Here is a 22364-nt window from a genome sequence, read left to right on the forward strand (position 1 = left end):
AGGAAAGGCCTCACTGGTCTTCATCTGCAATCATCAATAGCCTTTTGGAACACAGGCTTTCATTTCAGGACTTCACTTCCTTGTTGGCCACATTTTACTCCAGGCAACTTACTTGATCTTAAAATGTATACTGATTTTTTCAACATTTTAAATACTATGTAGCACCATTCACCACCTGTCTCAACGTCAGTTCATGAGGCACTGGCTGAGTAGAGACTAAGCATCCACTTTAAAAAAGTCACACACAACAGCCAAATGTATACAATCACTAAGCACAAGAACAAAGACAAATTTAAACTGTAAAACTTGATTAAGGGTATACACGATAACAAAATGAGAAATACAAAATATGAAGAAAACACACCATGCATTGAGAAATAATAGGCACGAATGGCTAAAGGGTAAAGGTGAGTTTATGATACCTCTTCATTCTTCATAGAGATCCGTTGCCGAGAGCTAACTGGTTTCTTGTTGTCATCGACTTCATAATCCTCTTCATTCATCCACTCATTGAAAACATCAGTGTCTAAAACCCACCTTGCATGAACCTGATTTTTTTTAAATAGAAGGAAAGAAAAAGGAAGCAAAACCTCAGGTTACACAAAAATTCCAAACTAGTACAAGGACAAGGTCTTATTTGCTTTTCCCTCCACTATCATCAATGTTTTAGTTTTTCACTATCATAATCTTTAAGACTTCTAGCACGGTCTGTCTGTTTACACTAAGATTGCTCCCAAGTGTCTGTGATAGGTCTTTCAGAATAGGTACACCACAAAGCAACTACAAACACCAAAAAAGAAAAAGAGGCTCAGAGGCGCTCCACTTGTGCCTTTGGTATAAACTCAAAACAGAAAGATGACGTGGTAACCTGTTGTGGAGGAATGGAGGAAATTAATCCAAATGCATCTCTTGTGCCCCTATCTCCCTACTGCTAACATCCCTTTTGTGAATACTGGCAATTCCAAGAATTAGACGAGGTGGGCTCACTCACAATGTGGCATGCTTCATCTTAGGCCACCTCGCCCCACCCTGGTGAGATAGTATTACCAGGGCGGACTCAATCTTAAGTTGGGCTGACTTGAGGAAGTTCGTAGAAATTTTTATTTTTTCTAGAAAGAATACTTAGATCCAGTTGGTACTGCTAAAAATACCATAGGGTAAACCACTAAGTGTTAGTTATTGAGGTAGTACCCTAGGTCTGCTTAAAAAATACAGTAAAGTATTGTCAGAGGACGTTAGTGTGTACCATGGCCCTTTTGTACCTCGGAGGTGCCAATACCAACATGTTTCTGCCCTCAGTCTAAATAGCTCTCAGGCATTCATCAGAGCTAAATGTATGAAACCCTAAACATACACTTTGGTGAGGAAATGAGGGTAAATGTAGAGAGAAGCAACCTCTCTTCTAGAGATTCACAGATAATGGTACCAGATTGTGGAAAAACTTAAAAGATAGCAGCAACATTAGAGAATTTAGGTGTATATAATGTATATAACCGTATCAAACGCACTTTACATCATGCGGTACAGTTTCAAGTTTATTAAAAACAACCATGGCACACGTGACTCACTCACACTCTGTATGCATACAAAGGTGACAAAAACACACATGAAAGGGAATCACATGAATATTTCCCATGTCGGTAATTGCTTTATCTAGTGCCAAGGGGCACTTTGCCTCATGGTTTGTTCTGGGTGGGCGTCTCCTATAGTCACACACTAAGGGATGAATGAAGTTTAGATAGTAAAACAATTAAATAAAAAGGCAAATTTTTAAGTGCAAAGGTCCTAATAGACCTTTCCTTTGTCATGGTAGTTTTAATGAGAGCAAGATGTGCAGGCTCAGGAAATCGCGAGTAGTCTACAGTTCCCAAGTTTCCGAGAGGCACTCTGATCATGCCTCCGTGCCATCAGGCATCACCTCGCCTCTGTAGCACATTGCACACAGCTGCAGGCCCCTCACGGTTTCCCACAGTCTGCACACCTTTGCTCTCATTAATGACTGGGACTTAACACCGCATCAATAGTTTTGATGAGTGAGCACATCATTATCCTCACAGGCACCACATTATCTCAACGATCTAAAACTCTTACAGGTGTGCCTGGCCACGTCACTCAGGACGACAGGCAGCCAGATCCTTCAAAAACGCCTACTATTTGTAACTTACTATTCTACCAGACGTCTGTCCCATTGGGAAGGGTAGGATCAATATGGGTACATCCCTTTGATGAAGCAAGTGAATAGGAGAAAAATACCTTTCACCAATGTTGTGATATTTTTGGAACTCAAAAAGGAAAGCAGAACTACCATGACAAAGAAAAGGTCTATTTGGGCCTCTATCTAAACTAAACTCATGCCTTAGTGTGCGACTATTGGAATCGCCCACCCAGAACAGACTATGAGGCAAAGTGCCCCTCTGCACTAGGTAAAGCAACTACTGATACGGGAAATGTGATTCTCTTTTGAGTGTGCCTTTGTATTCATGCAGAGTGCGAGTGAGTCACGTGTGCCACGGTTGTTTAAATATACCTAGAACTGTACCACATCATGTAACGTGCATGTGATACTGTGTTATAAACATTATATACATCTATCTTCCCTAAAACTGCTGCCATTCGTTAATTTTTCCCTCAAACAGATACCATCACCCGGATATCTCTAGAAGAGAGGTAGGTCCTCTATATTTACTTTCATTCCCTAACTTAAATTTATGTTTGGGGTTTCATACATTTTTTTTTTTTCTCATGATTAGGTCCTGACGAAAGCTTGGTGAAACACATAAATAAGCTGAAACATGTTGACCACTTGATCATAAGCAGGATTGGCCTGACCAATTTAAAGTCAGGAATCGATATCCACCACCTTTTTTAATTTGTTCATATGACGCCATCATTAAAAAATTTTTGGCAGACGACATATGACTTAACTCACTTTTGATTCACTGCACTCTACACTTTCTAATCTGAATACAGTTGCTCCGCTATACTAAAAGCGTCGAAGCACACCAGAGGCGCACAAGGCACCACTGGCAAAACCCCATGATGAAGCATGTCACCAACTATGTTGGTGAGTGAGGGTTTTATTTTAATATCAGATTGATTCTGTCTCACTAGCACTCAGTGCATTATGTAAGAGTTCAACTAGCTGGTTGTATCCCTTTCTATATACACTCTTACGTTGTTTTTTTCATTGATTTCGGGGGAATAAGAGTGTAACTCGACCCTCTCTCTCTTGTTGTTTCTAGTTTCATACATTTAACCCTGACGAATACCCGAGAGTTATTTAGGCTGAGGGCAGAAACATGTTGGCATCAGCACCTCAGAGGTATGCAAGGGCCATAGTACCCACTAACGTCCTCCGGCAATACTTTACAGTATTTTTGTAGGCAGACCTAGGATACTACCTATATAAAGGACACTTTGTGGTTTAACCTAAGTATTCTTTCCGGAGAAATAAATTATTTCTAAGAACTCCCTCAAGCCAGCCCAACTTGTGGGGGAGTCTGCCCTGGTAGTTCTATCTCACCAGGGGGGGGGGGGGGGGGGGGGGGTGTTTCGGGACGAGGTGGCCTATGATGAAGAATGTCACATTATGTGAGTGGGCCCACCTTGTCCAATTCTTGGAATTGCCAAATTTCACAACGGGGATGTTAGCAGTAGGGAGCTTGGTGTAAAAGAGAAGCATTTGGAATCATTTCCTCAAATGCTTCACAACAGGTCTCAAGAACGAGATCCAGACCAATTTTAGTAAAATATACTTTGTTTATATTTTCTTTTAAGACCAATATCTTCGTAATAAGGCAAGTATGTTTTTAAATAAATATACTTTTCACTTTGAAAAATCAACACTTTCCAGAATGGTTCAATATTATCCTATGGGGAAAACAATATCATGGTTAAACAGTTATGTAATGCACTTACAATGCGAGTCTTAGAGACCAAAGGTCGGCAAGGGTCAGTTGAGCATCAAAATTACACCACCAGCTGCACAGCTGGGTGCAGAGGACAAAATCAGAGTTTAGTCCAATGGAGCCTGAGGGAGGTCGAAGCCACACTGCTTGCATGTAAGGAGATCGGTTGCAGGGGCCAAGCTTTGTGGGTTAGGACTAGAGGGTGGGTGGGAGGGGGGGGGGGGGGGGGGGGAGAGGGGAAGGGCAGGGGTCACAAAGCAGCGCCAAAAATACACAACTAGTGGCACAGGGGAAGCCAAGTGCAGGGTGCAATTTCGACGTCGGGGCCAATGTTTTTCAATGGGGATTCTTCTTTTTGCAAGCAGGCTGCAGGTGTGGCACCAGAGGTTGCAGGAGGGGGACCTATGAGAGGTAATCAGTGATGTGGGGGTCGTAGGGGCACCATCAGTTTAGCTCATCAAAGCCGAGGGGCTTCAGTTGCAGGGGTGCCTTTCGACATCGGCGTCTTCTTACCAGAGCCAGTCACAGTCGGGAGAAGCCTCTGGGTTCACACTGCAGGCGCTGCTGTGGAGATCAGAAGAGGTCAGGCAACGCTGGACACGAGGTTAGGATCACTGGGAAGACTTCACTACACAGGTGAGCCACTCGGACTCGGTCTGTGGGCGTCGGTTGCAGAGTGGGAAGGGATTGCGGTTCCAGCTTGATTCGGAGCCCTTGGAGTTGGTTTCTTCTGGACAGGTCCGCTGTCCACAGGAGATTGGAGTCTCTTTCGAAGACAGCAGTCTTCCCAGGATTTCAGAGGTTGCTCGCTGCAAGACAGGTTGCAGGTTCGCAGAAGCTGAAGACAGACAGGTAGGGCTGGGGCCAAGGCAGTCGTCTTCAGTCTTCTCTGCAGGACTGTCTTCTTAGGTCATCGTAAATGTAGTTTCTAGGTCTGGGGAGCCACCTAAATACTAAATTTAGGGGAGTTTTGGGAGAGTAGCAGGTAGGGCCAATGGGCACCTTACCTGGGGCGACTACAACCTCTATTATACCACCCTCATGTGGGAGGGGGCACAGACCTAGCCCAGATTGTAGGGGCCTCCCCAGCTTCAGGATGGCGTGGACTGAAAGATGTGCTGCACCTCGCCTCCCCCCACCTTAGGGGTATAGCTGGCAGAGATGGGCACACCTCCTATTCTTATACGGTTTCCTGACAGTTTTCCTGCCTCAAGTGGGGGTGTAAACTGGGGGCTGACTTCTGCTGGTAGCAGCAGAGGCTGGGGGGCGCATTACAAAGGCAACAGGCTCTTGAAGCTTCCTTCTTCAAGCACTGGCTCATCCTGGTGGAGGTGCGGTACCTCTAAGCAGGATGTGCATTGTTTCTGGTCCCAGAGAGTCCAGAAACATGTCTGGTGGTGGTTGACTGCCTACAGCCGGTCAGAGACCACAAGAGGGTTGGTAGGTTTCCAGGGGGCACCTCTGAGGTACCCTTGGAGTATCTGGTAAAATAAATCTCACACTGGTATCAGTGTGGATTTATTGAGATGAGTAGTTTGGTACCGAACACTCCTTGGCTCAGTGAACCCATCATGGTGCTGAGGAACTTGAGTTGTCGAGTTTCCAGCCCATGTACTCACCATAGCTTTCCTGGCACCTACAATATTAAGGGATGGACCGTAATACTGTAGAAACAGATCTCCTCATGCAGATCTGCCCTCACGTGTGGTATAGTGCACCCTGCCTTAGGGTTGTAAAGCCAGCTAGAGGGGTGACTTAACTATACCTTCAGGCATGCTGGCTGGCATGACACACAGTCAGGGTGCCATGTTGACTTAGTCATTTTCTCCTTTCTCTCTCGCAGGGGCATGCAAGCTACAAGGGCAGTGCCATGGTCCCAGTGAGGGGGGGGGGGGGGTCCCAGGGGACCCTCTTCAGCTTCCAGTCCCTAGGTACCCAGGTTAACACTTACTAGGGACTTGCAGGGGGCATAAGAACCAATTGTGGATATGTCTTTATGGAGAAAGAACTGGCACAGTGGACATGGCTGGCAGGGACCCTGTGCATAATCAAAACCAGGCAAAAGTGGGGGCTAACCATGCAAAAAGAGGCACTTTTTCACACCACATACAAATATCTTAAAGTTTCGCTAACATTTACACTATGACTGGCCCGGCAGTGAATAATAGACAGTGCACCTTCTGGAATTCTTAAAGGAGCAGTGTCATAACACATAAACAATGTTTCCTCTGGTAATGAGATTTTCATTCACTTTTAAACTTTAGAATACTGTAAAATGTGTTCCTGGGATCTTAGGTCCTAACAGAAACAAAGACTTGTGTTTGGATTCAGACAACAGATCCAGGAGGGAGGAGTTATTTACCTTCAGTAATGCTTTTCCTCACAGATATTTTATCCCCTTGCTGGATGCTGGATCTCTATATAGTGCACCAAAACGAGGTATACTGTGTAGAGTGTCCAGGCAACCCTTACTGGTTTGCAGAGGCACAAGAAACAAATCCAAATACTCTTTTGTGGTAGTGTGGGCAGGCAGTTTAGGCTTATCAGAGGGTAGTGCTAAGCATTTGCTGGACTTACAGAGGCAATAAATGGGATACTCACTGCAGAATATAAAAATAACACATTGTGATATAAATTTCACCATCAATAACTTTGGGATCAAGTTAGTATTACTTTGAGATATTGATTTTTAAAAGGTAAGTAAAATGTTCACTTAAATGAGTCTATACGCAACAATGCTTTCCTGTGGGGAAAAAAGGCATATACCGCATACGGTAGGTTTCCGGGGTCCCCTTTCCGTATATAAGGTGGTAGGGGGCAAAGGTCAGTAAAACCACCAATATCTAGTCTTTACCTGCCCTGGAGCTTCTGGGTGCAGAGGTCATGGTCGGGTTGGTAGCTTTCACGCTACACCAAAGGGGGGAGACGGGGGGGGGGGGGACCAAGAAACAAGCTTAAGGGGGAGGGTGACTTGGGCACAACTTCAGGAGCTCTTAGTGGGGGGCTTGGTTTGTGAGGGCCATGTGGGAGCAAGGAAGAACAGTTGATTCTCAGAAACTCAGGCTGCGTACTGAGTGATTATGTCAGCTGGGTTTGTGCATAACCGGCACTCCCAGTTATCGGTCTCCACTGGATGAGGAGACAAAAACAGGCCTGCTGGGTACTCTTGAAGAGGGTTCTCTGTGGTGCAGACGTTCCTCAACAGCTGCTCAGTCTTTGGTTACTGCAAGAGGTCAGCTACCATGAGTATTAGTATTGTGGGGGTCTGGTTGGTCCTGGCGTCTTCTCCCTTGGTGGGAGACTGATCTGATCTCCTGGAGCAGTGACCTCTTCCTGGGAGACTGCTGCGTCAGTGAGACCAGGGAGCGGCAGATCAGTGGACTGGACTTTGCAGTTTGGTGCATTCAAACTGCAGGGGAGTAGCTCCTCTACTCCAAGAGATATTGCTGGCAATTTGTGAAGTGCTGGCAGCCCATCGGGGTTCTTGGCAGATACACATCGGCAGGACGAGTCAGTTTGTTGTGATTGTTGCAACAGGTGCAGGCAGGGTTTGGCTCCAAAACATCTGCACCAGGTCCTCAGTTCTCGCTTTTTTCGCTGTTTTGTCCTCTTCTTGCGTCTGTAAAACCTGATTTCCTTGTATCAGGGGCCACTTAATACTCAATTTAGGGACGTTAAGGAGAGTGAAGGGTAGTAGCCAATGGCTACTTGCTCCTGGGGTCACCACACCCCCTAGATGACCACTTCATGTGGAGAGTGGGCATCACCCTGTCCCAGAGTTCCTAATTTCACCACACTCAAGATGGTGGGATCCTTTCTTTGGTGTACCCTTTCGGCTGCCCACCCTGGAGGTGTGTCCAGCCTGGAAATACAACACACCTCCAGACTATCGAATTTCACGCTTGTCCAGGTGCCAAATGGGCCCCAGGAAAGGGGGTGGCATCCTCTAGGTGTGGGGGAAGCCAGGCTTGCATATCAAGGATGGCAGAGGCTTTGAACACACTGGCCTGGATATGTCTATTTACTATCCTTCCTGCTAGAGGAGGTGTAAACACCTCCTGCTAGAGCAGGCATTCTTCCTGACTTCTGAGAACAGGGCTCTCGCCTCCTAGGGCCTCAGAAACCAGTCTGTGGTGGCAGGTTGGACAAGACCAGTCAGCCCACACAGAAGAGGACTAGTAGGGTTCAGGGGGGTACCTCTGAGGTACCATCCGGATGCATGTATTAATAAATGCAACACTGGAATCAGTGTGGGTTTATTATTACGAGGTGCTTGATACCAAACGCCATTATGTTTAAGTGAAGCCATTATGTAGCTGGGTAAACTCCCCTGGTGTCATCAGTTACATGTCTGGCACACATGTTTATGCTAGTGGCAGGACACACATCCTCCTCTTACACCTTGGAACATTTGACTGAGCAAATATGCTCAGAAGTAGAACATTTGACATATGTCCTACAAACAAGCTACCAAACAATGAAAATAGGATTTTGTGCTGTAGGAATGAAGTAAAAGGAATATGCTACTTACCAGTATGCATCTGTTCTTGGCATGTAGAGCTGCAGATCTACACACTATGCATAGATCGCCATCTTGTGTTGGGTCCGGATATTTGCACTTGTTTTTGTTTTGGAGAGTCTTTGGTAGTCACGAGGTATGTGACTCCTCCTTAGGATCATAGTGCTCATGGGCATCGGCTCCATCCTCAGATTGTTTTCGCCAGCAGGGAAATGATGGAGCTTTGTAAGAAACAGGAAGATGCCCTTGTATACCGTATCTAAATAGGATAATACTGGAACAGATAAAGGAAGCCGGGGAGGCGGGTGGCCGTGTGTAGATCTGCAGCTCTACATGCCAAGAACAGATGCATACTGGTAAGTAGCATATTTCGTTTGAGGCATATGAGCTGCAGATTACACACTATGCATAGATTGTATAGCAGTCCCACTCCTTAGCGGCGGCCACCAGTATCTGTTGCAGTAGTCTGAAATAGGGGTTTGAGTACTGCTTAGCCCACACTGGCTTGTTGTTTGTGGTTGTGAACGTACGTGGTGTAGACCATGTAGCTGCTTTGCAGAGGTCATCTAATGGAATGTTCCCTAAGAATGGCATAGAAGCCCCTATTGTTCTTGTAGAGTGGGCTCTAGGAGGAACAGTTAAAGTGCGTTTTGCTTTGTGGTAGCAAATTTGTATGCATTTAACAATCCATATGGCTATTCCGGACTTGGATATGGGATTGCGTTTGTGTGGTGGTGAGAAAGAAACGAAACGTTGTTTGGTTTTTCGAAAAAGTTGTGTTCTTTCAATGTAATAGAGGAATGCTCTTTTAACACCTAAAGTATTTAGAGCTCTTTCTGCGACTGTGTGTGGTTGCAAGAAGAATACGGGCAACTCCACAGATTGATTAAGGCGGAAGGGGGAAATGACTTTAGGGAGCAATTTAGGATTAGTGCGGAGAACCACCTTATTGTGATGTATTTGTAAGAATGGTTCCTAAATAGTTAGGGCTTGTAGCTCACTAACTCTTCTTAGAGAAGTTATGGCCACTAGGAAAGCAACCTTCCATGTTAAGAAGTGTAGCTCACATTTATGTAGAGGTTCAAAAGGAGGTCCCATTAGTCGTGTGAGAATAATATTTAAATTCCACACAGGTGAGGGTGGAACTCTGGGAGGAATTATCCTTTTAAGTCCTTCCATAAAGGCTTTGATGGTGGGTAACTTAAATAGTGATAAATGTTGACTATTTTGTAGATATGCTGCTATAGCAGCAAGGTGTAGCCGAATAGACGTATAGGCTAAGTTGCACCTTTGTAGGTGTAGTAGGTAGGTTATGATGTGCTGGATAGACACATCTATGGGATTGATGGTATTGTTATGGCAATATATCACAAATCATTTCCACTTGGCTGCATAGTAGGCTCTAGTGGTAGGGCGTCTAGCCTCCTTAATGACGTTCATACAGTCAGGAGGAAGGTTAAGGTAACCAAATTCTAAGATTTCAGGAGCCAGATCGCAAGGTTGAGCTGAGCTGGGTCCGGGTGTCTGATCTCTCCACGGTTCTGGGTTAAGAGGTGTGGTGAGAGGTGTAATCTTTGGTGCGGGACTACTGACAGTTCCAGCAATGTGGTGTACCACGGTTGTCTGGCCCAAGTTGGAGCTACTAGAATGAGAGTTAGTGAGTGTTGCCGTAGTTTGCACACCACTTGAGGTATGAGTGGGAGAGGCGGAAAGGCGTACGCAAATCTGCCTGACCAGTTCATCCATATCGCATTGCCTTTGGACAATGGGTGTGGGTATCTGGCGGCGAAGCCTGGGCATTTGGTGTTTTCGTGGGTGGCAAAGAGGTCTATGTGTGGTTTCCCCCACATTTGAAAGTATGGTTGAAGAACTTGTGGATGGAGTTCCCACTCGTGGATCTGTTGTGTTTGACGACTTAACAGATCGGCTATGGTGTTTTGGACTCCTGGGACGTGCTAGGCTAGGATAAATATGTTCTGAGATACAGCCCACCTCCATATGTTTTGTGCTAGCTGGGAGAGCTGCAGAGAGTGTGTCCCGCCTTGTTTTTGGATGTAGTAAATGGCCGTCATGTTGTCCGTGCGGACTAAGACAGCCTTGCCCGAAATTTGTTTTTGAAATGCTTTTAAGGCTAGCAATATGGCCAGTAATTCCAGGTAATTGATGTAGAATAACTTCTGTTGAGGTGTCCACATGCCTTTGCATGGTGTGATGCAATAGGTGAGCTCCCCAGCTGGAGAGCGATGCGTCCGCTGTCATGACAATCTGAGGAACTGGCCCTAGGAACGGTCGCCCTTTGGAAAGGTTTTTGGTGTTCCACCACTGCAGAGAGCGATGAGTGCGACCGTCTACCAACACCAGATCTGTTAGCTGACCTTGAGCCTGGTTCCATTGGCGTGCTAAGCACTCTTGTATGGGACGCATCTGGAGTCTTGCGTGAGGCACTATGAATATGCAAGAGGCCATCATCCCTATGAGCTGCATGAATACTCGAGCTGGGATAGAGTGATGCGGCTGAAATTTGGGTAGGCGAGTGAGAATGCTTGCTATCCTTGCTGGACTGGGATAGGCTAGCGCTTTTGAGGCGTTTATTGTGGCGCCGAGGTACTGTTGTGTGTGAGAGGGATGTAGATGAGACTTGGTGTGGTTTACTGTGAACCCCAGGTCATGGAGTAATTGGAGAGTCGCGCGAGTGTGATGAACACACTGGTTGTACGAGCTGGCTTTTATGAGCCAGTCGACGAGGTATGGAAAGACGTGAATGTGCTGTCTTCTTAGATGGGCTGCGACTACTGCTAGACACTTTGTGAATACCCGTGGTGCTGTTGTGACTCCGAAAGGGAGTACTTTGAATTGATAGTGCTGCCCGTCCACTACAAACCTGAGATATTTTCTGTGAGCAGCGTGTATGGGAATATGGAAATAGACATCCTTGAGATCTAAGGTGGCTAGGAAGTCACCCTGTGAAAGTAGAGGGAGGACTTGCTGAAGTGTGACCATGTGGAAGTGGTCTGATTGTATGTACAGGTTTAGTGGCCTGAGGTCTAGAATAGGTCTCAGAGAGCCATCCTTCTTTGGTATGAGAAAATACATGGGGTAAACTCCTGTGTTTTGTTGGTGATGGGGAACTAGTTCTATTGCACTTTTTTGTAGTAAGGAAATTACCTCTTGTTTGAGGAGTGACAAATGTTCTGCTGACATTGGACGCTGTTTGGGTGGAATGTTTGGGGGGGGTAGAGGTAAGTTCGAGACAGTAACCTGATTGTACTATTTGTCGCACCCACCTGTCTGTGGTGATGTTGGTCCAGACAGGAAGGAACTGCTGTAGTCTTCCCCCGACAGGAGTGGAATGGTCCGGGGAAGCTGAAGGAAGTCATTGGGCAGTGGTGGAGGCAGAGCGGGTGTTGTTAGTCTTGCCTCTGCCCTTGTTATTGTTGCCTGTGTATCCTCCTCTGTGGTAACCTCTGGTGAAGGTGGATTGGGTGGGAGCCTTGTAGGAGGTGGATGGGGTATCAGACGAGTATCCTCTGGAGTTGCCCCAGTAGGATGAACGACGGAAAGAACGTCTGGGAGTTTATGATTGCAAGGCTTCCATTGATTTGGCTGTGTCTGTGTCCTTTTTCATCTTCACAAAGGACGCATCAACATTAGGGCCAAAAAGGTGTTGTTGGTCGAATGGTTGATTGAGGATAGAGCTTTGCACCTCAGGTTTAAACCCGGAAATGCGTAGCCACACGTGCCTGCGAAGAAGGACGCATGTGTTTACTGCTCTGGATGCGGTATCTGCTACATCAAGAGCACACCGGATAGAGATGTTGGTGATAATTTTACCCTCTTGTATTAGGTCGTTGGCCTCATGTTTGTATTTTTCTGGGAGGTGTTGGAGTAGGGACTCTAACTCATCATAATGAGCCCTATTGTATCTGGCTAACAGGTCTTGAGTATTTGTGATGCGCCAAATATTAGCTGCTTGGGACGCTGTTCTTTTGCCAGAGGCGTCCAGGAGTTTACACTCCTTGTCGGGCGGAGCTGCATCACCTGTTGTCTGCGAATTAAAACTTTTCCTAGCATTTGAGACCACCATGGAGTCTAATGGAACATGGCCCTTAATGTAAGCTGGGTCTGTAGGGGCAGCTTTGTATTTTTTCCTCAGTTCTAGGATTGATGATTCTAGTCCTGACAGGGTCTGTAAATACTTCTGTAGCATGTTTAATCACCCCTTTGAGCATGGGTTAAGTGGAAGTGGACCTTTGGGTGGTGTCGAAAGTGTCCATTACAAATTAGTCTTCGACCGGTTCTGTATGTAGGTCGACCCCGTGGTACTGGGCAGCCCGGTGTATTAGCTGATTAAAACCCATCGTATCTTCTGTTGGGGAAGGCCTAGAGGGGTAGATTTCCTCTTGTGGGACATTCGGGACATCAGGCATATTATAATCATCCCAGGGGTCAGGGGAGCCTGGTGGGCTGGAGTCATCTAGTGGCATGTTCTTGTCACTGTTCCCTGTGTCATCATATGTGTTGTCATCTACCGATGTAGGGGATGGCGTAGGAGAACGAGGTTGGGGAGGTGGAGGTGGAGATGGAGATGGTACCCTAAGAGGTGATGTGGCTATATCCCTCTTTTTAGGTGGTGGAGCTGGTGCAGGCATGTCCAGTGGTCTTTTTCTGGAACTGAGCGTCAATTGACCCGTTTTAGGGTCTTTAGTTAAAGTTTTTTGTTGAGGGTCTGGTTGAAAAAGCTCTTCTGAAGAAGGGTGGGTGTTCGGTGTCAACTGTGTAGGCATCGAGGGCTTTTTCGGCGCTGGCTGCGGAGCGTTTTGGGCTTCGAGCCATGTGATTTGTCAGTCTCTGTGTGCTTCTTCGGTGTCCATGCTTTTTTCGGCTCCGAAGAGTGTGAGTCCGAATTTTTGGGGAGTGGCTTCTTTGTCGGCTCCGAATGTTTTTTCGGTGCCGGGGAGTCACTGGTTGGAGTCTTCGGATCCAAGGGCTTCGGGGTGGAAGTAGTGGTCGGCCCCAAGGATGGGTGCGGCTTCTTTTTCGGTGCCGATGATTGGGTTTGGGCACCGGTGGCAGGCAGACTCGAGCCCGAGTCACCGGAAGGCTTGGTAGGCTTCTTTGCCGAGGGTGAAGGTGTGACCAAAGCCTTTGTTGTTGTAGGGACTGGGTCGGGGTCGTCGGCTTCGGAGGAGCGGATGAGCTCTTCTTCGACCCGCTCCTCTGGCACATCGACGCCCTCCTGGAAGATGTCGTCGGGGGTCGAACTCGACGAGCTAGCCATGGTCCTTCGAGCTCGTCGATCCCGGATGGTCTTCGTCGAGCGGAAGGAGGCACAAGCGGGACAGTCTCTGGCCTCGTGCACGTGAGAGAGGCAGTGGTTACACACCTCATGCAGATCAATGTGGGGAAACTTCGACACACATCGAGGGCACTTTTTGAAAGGCGTCCTTTCCATGAGCCAGATGCCCAAGGCTCGGGTCGGCCTGAAGGCCTTCTTCGACGACCGTAATCAAAGACTTGTAGAGATGCGCGCCAATTAGGATTCGCGTTTGAGACAATACCGTCGAAAGGGTGAAGGATTGCGCGTCGAAACAGGAATCGGTTCCGAACTGGAGCGCGAGAAACACATCTAAACCCGATGGCGGAAAAAACCCAAATCTGAGGTTGGAGCCAATGCCCATGCGCACTATGATCCTAAGGAGGAGTCACATACCTCGTGACTTCCAAAGACTTTCCAGGACAAAAACAAGTGCAAACATCCGGACCCAACACCAGATGGCGATCTATGCATAGTGTGTTATCTGCAGCTCATATGCCTCGAACTTAATTGTTAGAGTAGCCAGTATAAATACAATAACTAGCTTCCAAAATCAAACTGGGATAGAAAAGAGCATACAGCTGGTCCATCTTCAGGCCTCTCACACTCGGACACACTTGAAAAGAGTTGAATTAGCCAAGGGCCAAAAATAGTGACAAGTTGATCTCCAAACTCCCTTCCCACCACATTCAGGAGCTGGCATTGAGCACTTTAAGCAAAACACAAATGTTTAGTGATAGAAAAGAGAAAGTTCAAAAGACGCGCACCTCTTACAAGCTTCTTGGATATTCAAGAGAATCAAACCATTCTTTGAAATTAAACAATATTAAATGTGATTATACATTGTACATGATCTTCATTCAACTTCACATTCAGCACCAAAACCCACTGCAAACTGATTACCACCAGAACATTACAAAAAAATTTTGTTGACAGGTGGGCAACTTCAAGAACTTGGTCAAAAATGATCTTTCTGGAGTTTCCAATAAAACACCGGTCTTCCATTTTCTGCGGTAAAAGATGTATTGCTAATTTCTAATTTGAACCTTCCTCTATAAACCCCATACAAATAATGTTTTCATTTTCTTAATCAAGTGACATAAAAAACACGTTTTAATACCTTCCACGGCTTCTCTGGGGGAGGTGGATCTTCCAATTCAGCATCAATATCGGTAGATGGCACCCATGTGTCGTAACTAAAAATAACAATAAAAAAGTGTTTAACTGGCTGTTGTGTAGTTAGCATCTGTCATTAGCATAGTCTTACAGATTTGGGGCTGGTTTCTTGTTATTGTTCAACATTTGGTAGATCTACGAGTGGCTAAAGCAGGATTCAGATATTGCATCGCATCAGCAGATACATCTGGGTTACTGGTTAAAAATTGGTTTTATCTAATACATCTCCACAATACAATAGTCAAAAAAGATATGTTTTACACTAACATGAGGTCAGGAGATCTATCCTCATTAGGAGTGAAAACGGTTGACAGTGTGTAAACGTTCACTTATTACCACCATTAAAAACCTGTGCCTTCTCAAACATCTTAAGGCATGCATCAATGAGAGGACAAAAAGTTCTACCAAGGATGTTTAGTAGAGTACAGAGCACATTACAAGAGGAAAGCCATCGGCAGCACACAGTCATTTTGCATTTATGATTTGCTCCCCTGAACCATAAGAGATGCTTCATCAGACAATTTCACTACACCCCTCTGTGAGAAAGTGCCATCTTTCTTGCATGGTATGCCCCCACTGTTTGCTGAATTGCTGAATGTACTTTGACTGAGTGTGCCCTGGACTCCTGCCAATCAGGTGCCAAGGGCCTATGCTCCTTCCCTAAAACCTAAAAACCCAAATTGGCAAACCCTGGCCACATGTCAGCCCCTGGTAAATGGTACCCTAGGTACCCAGGGCCTTGTGACCAGGGAAGGCCACTAAGGGCTGCAGCACTTATTGTGCCACCCTTGGAGGCCCTGTACCCTAACACAAACACACTGCCCTTGTAGGCCGAGTGTCTGGGTACAGGACAAAACAGAGAGTCGACATGGCACACATCCCTGTGTGCCGTGCCCACAACCTACACTGCCCTGACATACATCACCCACCGCTCTAGCTGGGTGCCCTATGCCAGTGGTGTGGGTGCATGAGCCCTGTGCCCCTAAAGTACCCAGGTCCATTCCTTGGCAATGTAAGTGCAGTGCTGCCATTTAAGAGTATATGGTAATTGAGGAGCCTAGCGCGTGATCAAGATGGCCGCGTGAGCCTAGAGCTCCCGAGACCCTCGCTCCCTCCGGCAGATATCCTGTGCACTATCCTGTTTTCAACGCCCGGAATATTGGAGGGGAGCCGTTGCTGAGGCGATAGCCGCTGTCCGGATTGAAATCGCCCGCCGGAGACCGAAGTTGTGCTGCATGGAAGTTTGTGGCCTACTCCCCGGAAGGTGCCCGGGACTTGCGTTGGCACAGTGCCCGTGCACTATTTGAACAACAGCGGCCGTGCGAGGGGCGAGTCGTCGGAAGGAAGGTGTTATCACTTTCACTTTCGCTTTCCTGTCTCCATCGCGCCCTGGCCTGGGCGTGAGTTGCGGCAGTCACTTGTTGCATGGTTGTCTTCTCTGTATGGGCAAGGAGACTGTCTCCGCGGCAGATTATGATGTCGAGCAAATCGGACGCCGAAAAACAGAAGCCCAAGAGTACCAGGCGGGGAGGATACACCCAGACCAACAACATGGACCGCTATGCCCACCAGAAGGGGTCTCCGGGCGGATCGGGACAGGCACTGGAGGCCTTGAAGGACGGTTCGCCCACCTCCGCGGAACCAACCCTGCAGGATATCATGGGGGCCATCGAGGGGATGAAGTCCTCTATCGGGCAACAATTTGAGACCCTGGCGCATAAAGTGGACGCCATATCGATCGACGTCAATCTGATTCGGGCAGACCTGGGGAAAACTAATGAGCGGGTTCAGCCCTTGGACCTTAAGACCGACGTCTCCGGCCTGCAGCTGGAAGTCCGTACCTTGAGGACTGCAAATGATCACTTTGCCCGACGGTTGGAAGAGTTCGAAGGCCGTGCAAGGCGCAATAACGTGCGCATTATTGGGGTCCCGGAAAATTCGGAGGAACAGTCGGTGGACCTGTTTGTGGAGGACTTGGTGGTGAACCATCTGGCGCCCAAAGGCCTTAGTAAGTTCTTCACTGTTGAGCGGGCTCACAGAGTCCCTGGCGGGAGGCCCAAGGTGGGGGCCCCTCCGAGGCCGATTGTCGCCAGGATCTTTAATTTCAGGGACCGGGATGCCATTCTGCAAGCATCACGGGTGTCCGGCCCGATGACATTCCAGAACACCACAGTAAGTTTCTATCCGGACTTTACCCAGATGGTGCAGAAGCAACGACAAGGCTACCTGGCGGTCAAGAGAAGGCTACGAGAGATGGGACTGAAATACGCCATGCTCTTCCCGGCCAGGTTGCGTGTGGTGTTCGAAGAGCGGACTTTCTTTTTTGAATCACCGGACATGGTCGGAGACTGGCTGGACACATTGCCCCAAAGACGGACTAGCGTGGAACGCTCCGGTGGAGCAGAAGGTGGCGGCGACGAACAATGAGCCAGGACTTGAGTGCTAGATCTCCGGTTCCCCCGGGAGGGTGATAGTCCGGGGGGTAGCGAGGGCAGTATGGGAGCTTTTTCCTCCTCTGGGGTTCTTTTTGTAGATTAGTCTTTGTATGGGGCGACAGGCACACTGCAAGTTGGGGGGCATTTTAGAGCTTACGCAGGGGTGCAGGGTGGGGGGTGGATTGGGGTTGTTGTTGGGGTTGTTGTTTTTGGTTATGCAAGGCGTAAGGATGCAAGCTTCTGTAACTCGAGTGCGGTTCTACGTGGGGGGTGGTGGTCTCCTTACATGTTGGGATGGGGGGTAGGGGCTTAAAAATACTCAGTTGGAATGTTAACGGCTTGGGGGATCGTATTAAGCGTGGGATTGTCCTGCAATTTCTGAAGCGATATACCCCCGATATTGTCTTATTGCAAGAGACGCACTTGATAGGTAACACGTGCTACGCACTCAACAGGAAAGGCTACAAATTTGTCGCACACTCCGGGTTTTCCTCGGGGTCTAGAGGGGCTGGAATACTTGTCAGGTCCTCTCTGCCGTTCGAGGTTGACTCCACTACTATTGATGATAGGGGACGCTTTGCGGCTGTAGCGGGGAGGTGGGAGGGCAGGACGCTGGTCCTGGTGTCGGTTTATGTCCCTCCTGCACTGCAGCCTTCCACACTTGCGGACTTGGAGAGGACTTTGTTGGATCTCCCAGAGGGAATGTTGGTGGTGGGTGGCGACTTCAATGCGGTTGGCTCCGGATTGCTTGACAGACACCCGCCAAGGAGCTCGGGGGGGGGCTCAGAAGTGGCTTCCGGACTTTGTAGATACCCTTGGTCTGGTAGATTGTTGGAGACTGCTGCATCCCACACAGCGGCAATACACTTTCCCCTCCGGGGCGCATGGCAGTCTCTCCAGAATTGATTATGTGCTTACCCTGGCCGCGCACGCCTCCTTTGTGTCTGAGGCCAGGCACATGGCTCGGGGTATTTCTGACCATTCGCCGGTGTGGATCTGTATGGATGTTGGTAGAGGAGTGGGGGGCAGGGTGGCTCCAATTAACCCGTGGTATTTCAAGGACCCTACGACTCGTAGTGCGGTGCTGAAGGCGGTCGATCGTTATTTCCAGGAAAATCTCGGCTCGGTCGCGTCGGCGGTGTCTTTGTGGGAAGCGTTCAAAACAGTGCTGAGAGGAGAGGCCCTCTCATTGATAGCAGCGGCCAAGCGTCGGCGAGACGCGGAGGTCGCCCAGATTGAGGCGGAGATCGCGGATCTAGAGTTGGCATTGGAGGGAGAGATCACGGCAGCGGCGCTGCACAATTTGAGCCTTAAGCAGTCGGAGTACAAGGCCCTTGTGACGGACGCGGCCAAAGCCTTGAGTAGGGAACAGCGGGGCCGCCTGTACGACGTCGGGGACAAGGCCGGGAAATTAATCGCGTGGCTGGATTAAAAGGAGCGGGTCAATCGTGTTGTGCCAGACCTCGTAACAGAGGGTGGCGTCGTTGTCGCGGAGCCGGATGGCATAGTCCAGTGCTTTGCGGATTACTTCCGCACGGTCTATACCTCTGTGTCGGACAGGCCAGTGGGTGATTCGTGTGAACTCCTGCGTGATCTTGCTCTGCCTTGCCTCTCCGACATAGACAGGGAAGATCTGGATGGCGATATCACAGTTGACGAAATCGCGGGGGCTATCCGTTCACTGCGCCCGGGCAAGGCCTCGGGCCCGAATGGCCTGCCAATTGAGTTCTACAAACTCCGGCCGGATAAGATCGCTCCGCATTTGCGAGCTATGTTCGTGGAGGCGCGGGAGACGGGATGCCTCCCACTCGACCAGCGCCTGGCAACAATCGTGGTCATACATAAAGATGGTAAGCCCAGGAACAGGTGCAGCTCATATAGGCCGATCTCGCTCCTTAATGCCGAGCCGAAGATCCTCGCTAAAATCCTTGCCAACCGTTTGGTCAGGGTGATCGGTGATCTGATCCACCCTGACCAATCCGGTTTCATCCCGCATCGTAACACTGCGTTGAACCTTAGGCTCATCCACGGCGTGATCGCAAGGGTGGGGACGATGCGGGAGCCGGCCATTGTGGCAGCGCTCGACGCAACGATGGCTTTCGATACGGTAGAGTGGGCATACCTGTGGGCTGCGCTTGCGAAATTCGGCTTCGGAACTGGCTTTGTTGGCTGGGTGAGACTATTGTATGAAGGACCTCTCGCTAAAGTCGCGGTCAACGGTAGGGCGTCCCGTCCCTTTGAGCTGGGGAGGGGCACCAGGCAGGGCTGTCCCCTGTCGCCGCTGTTGTTTGCTCTTGCTCTTGAGCCGCTGGCGGCATGGATAAGATGGCACCCAGATGTGAGGGGGATTCGATGGTCACCTGACCATGAGGACCGCATCTCCCTTTATGCCGACGATATTCTGCTCTATCTCACTTCACCCCGGAAGTCCCTCATAGTTGTCTGCGACATTTTGACTTCCTTTGGGAGGAATTCGGGACTAACCATTAACTGGGGGAAGTCATATCTGTATGCCCTGTGTGGAGACGTCCCGGTTCCCCCGCGGAATTGCCCGATTCAGATCGCCCGGGAGGGTTTCTTGTATCTTGGGATTTATATGTCTACCGACCCAACGGTACGGTACGAGAGGAACCTGCTCCCTCCGTTGACACGCCTGCGGCGGGATGTAGCGGGCTGGCGGCGGCTGCCGCTTTCCCTCCTTGGCTGTGCTGTGCTATTCAAAATGATGTCTCTTCCCCGTTTTCTCTATGCCCTGCAGAACACCCAGGAGCTGGTTCCGGCCAGCTACTTTCGGGAGGTTGAGAGTCTCCAGCGCTCGCTGCTGTGGGACGGCCGTCCGCGCATAGCGATAGCAAAACTAACTCTTCCGTGGTACGATGGGGGTATCGCGCTTCCTGACATCAGAAGATACTATTGGGCCTCCCAACTGAGTGCGATCAATCATGGAGTCTACGGCCCGGCGCTTAGCCCTGGCTTTGCTATGGATCGGTGGTTGCTGCGTGGGGGTGGCTACTTTAGAGCACTCTACTCGAGGTCCACGGCTGGGTCCCTCACGGGGCCGACCGGGGTGGCGGTGCACGTGTGGAAGGCAGTCACGAACTCGTTGGGCTGGAAGGATAGGCTCACCCTCGCCACTCCGTTGTTTGACTCCGATATGTTGGGGAAACTTTGGCATACGAAGGGATTCGAGAAATGGGATCTGATTGGGATCTCCAGGGTGGGGGACATGCTGGCCAAGGGGCGGATTAAGTCGTTTGACGAGCTACGGACGGAATATGCGCTGGAGGGCACGGAATATTTCCGGTACGCACAGGTGCGCCATGCGCTGCGGTCGGTCCTCGTTGAGGGGGAGAAGGTGCCCGAGTCCTCTTCCCCTGGAGGACCGGATCCTGGACGGCCATATGCCGGAGAGCACAATCTCCCTAATTTACAAAAAGCTTGTTAATGTCCGGACCGACCTCCTCCTGGGGGTGCGGGATCAGTGGACTAGGGACGGCCTTGAGCTGGACGTTGAGGATTGGCAGTACGCCGTCTCCTCTCCTAAGGAGGTCGCGATCCCCGCAAGACTAAGGCTGGTCCAGCTTAAGATACTGCACAGAGTCTATGTCACTGGGCCCCGGCTGGTCCATATGGGTTTTTCCGAGGATGGGTTATGTAAGAGGGGCTGCGGGATGGTGGGCACCTTTCCGCATATCATATGGGAGTGTGGTGTGATTGCGGAGTTCTGGAAGCGAATTCATGTTGTGATGCAGGAGGTCACGGGTATTGTACTGCAGCCAGAGGCGCGGCGCTGTCTTTTGAATGTGTGGGGCCCTACAGATTATGACGCTGCGCAGACTCAATGGGTGACCCTAGGCAATATGGTGGCTAAGCGAGATATAGCGCGACTGTGGGGCTCTCAGAGCCCGCCCACCCTGGATGCATGGAGGGACAACATGGACTGGAGCATGTTTCGGGAGAAAACGGTGTATAGTGCTCGGGGGAGGCCTAAGAAGTGGCATAAGATATGGGGACGTTGGAACCAATATAGGGGGGACATATGTCTGCCTCCTGCCACTGAACCACTAGAGGAGCAACTTTCCCCCTAGCCCCACTTCCAACTTGGGACTTTATGATGCAACTATGCTAGAATGTTAGCGCCTCTGCTTCTCCCTCATCCTCCCGATCGGTGGCTTTGACTTGATTTTGGAAATGGGGCCACGCCCCCATCGGGAACTGGCACGAACTTACGGTGTATACTGCCTTGCTTGTTGTGTTCATTGTAGGTAGTTTTCAAAAACGGAACCTTTGTCTTTATCCTCTATTAGAGCTATGGATGACTATGTGTTGATCAATTAGCTGCCGAACCTCCGGGATGTCGGCTGAATAGTTGTGTTTCTGACTTATACGAATAAAGGTTTTAAAAAAAAAAAAAATGGTGCTGGGAGCTCATCAGACACGAACTCCATAGCACCATGATGGCTCCACTGAAGACTGAGAAGTTTGGTATCAAACTTCTCAGCACATTAAACCCGCACTGATGCCAGTGCAGGATTTAATGTGCAATGAATGACAGAGGGCATCTTAGAGATGCCCCCTGAACCTAACCTACAATCCACGTCTGGTCACAGGGGCTGCCTAGGCTGCCACACAGCAGACATGTTGCTGGACCCCTGGTTAGAGAGCCATCTGCTCTCCTGGGCCTGCAACAATGCACATCCTATGCGAGGTGCTAGGTCTCCTCCCCCAGGATGGGCAGGGGGAAGCTTCAAAGGCCTGCCGCCTTTGTGAGCTTCTCCAGGCCACTTGCTGTACTCAGCAACTGGCCCCTACCGGTTCTAAACCCCCACTCTGGCGGGAAGACTGGCTGGAAACCCCAAGGAAGGACAGGGGGTGTGCCAGCCTCTGCCAACCCCACCCCTCAGGTAGGGGAGGCGAGGTGAAACACATCCCCGGGCTCTCGCCATCTTGAAGATGGGGAGCCCTGCCCAATCAGGACTAGGCCACTGCTCCCTCCCACAGGAGAGTGGCAG

At 49.2% G+C, this 22364-nt stretch overlaps 1 protein-coding gene across 4 annotated transcripts in view; it reads right to left on the reverse strand.

Moving 5' to 3' along the window:
* Positions 1–22364, reverse strand: part of SMARCC1 (SWI/SNF related BAF chromatin remodeling complex subunit C1) — a 958790-nt gene that overhangs the window by 752299 nt on the left and 184127 nt on the right. For all 4 annotated transcript variants that reach the window (XM_085628643.1, XM_085628641.1, XM_085628642.1 and 1 more), the window contains exons 8-9: positions 14862–14937; positions 423–548 (exon numbers count right to left, since the gene is read on the reverse strand). In XM_085628643.1, the coding sequence (XP_085484769.1) occupies positions 423–548; positions 14862–14937 (202 nt within the window). The remainder of the gene's footprint in view (positions 1–422; positions 549–14861; positions 14938–22364) is intronic.

Source organism: Triturus cristatus, chromosome 10, assembly GCF_964204655.1.
Source record: "Triturus cristatus chromosome 10, aTriCri1.1, whole genome shotgun sequence".
NCBI lineage: Eukaryota > Metazoa > Chordata > Amphibia > Caudata > Salamandridae > Triturus > Triturus cristatus.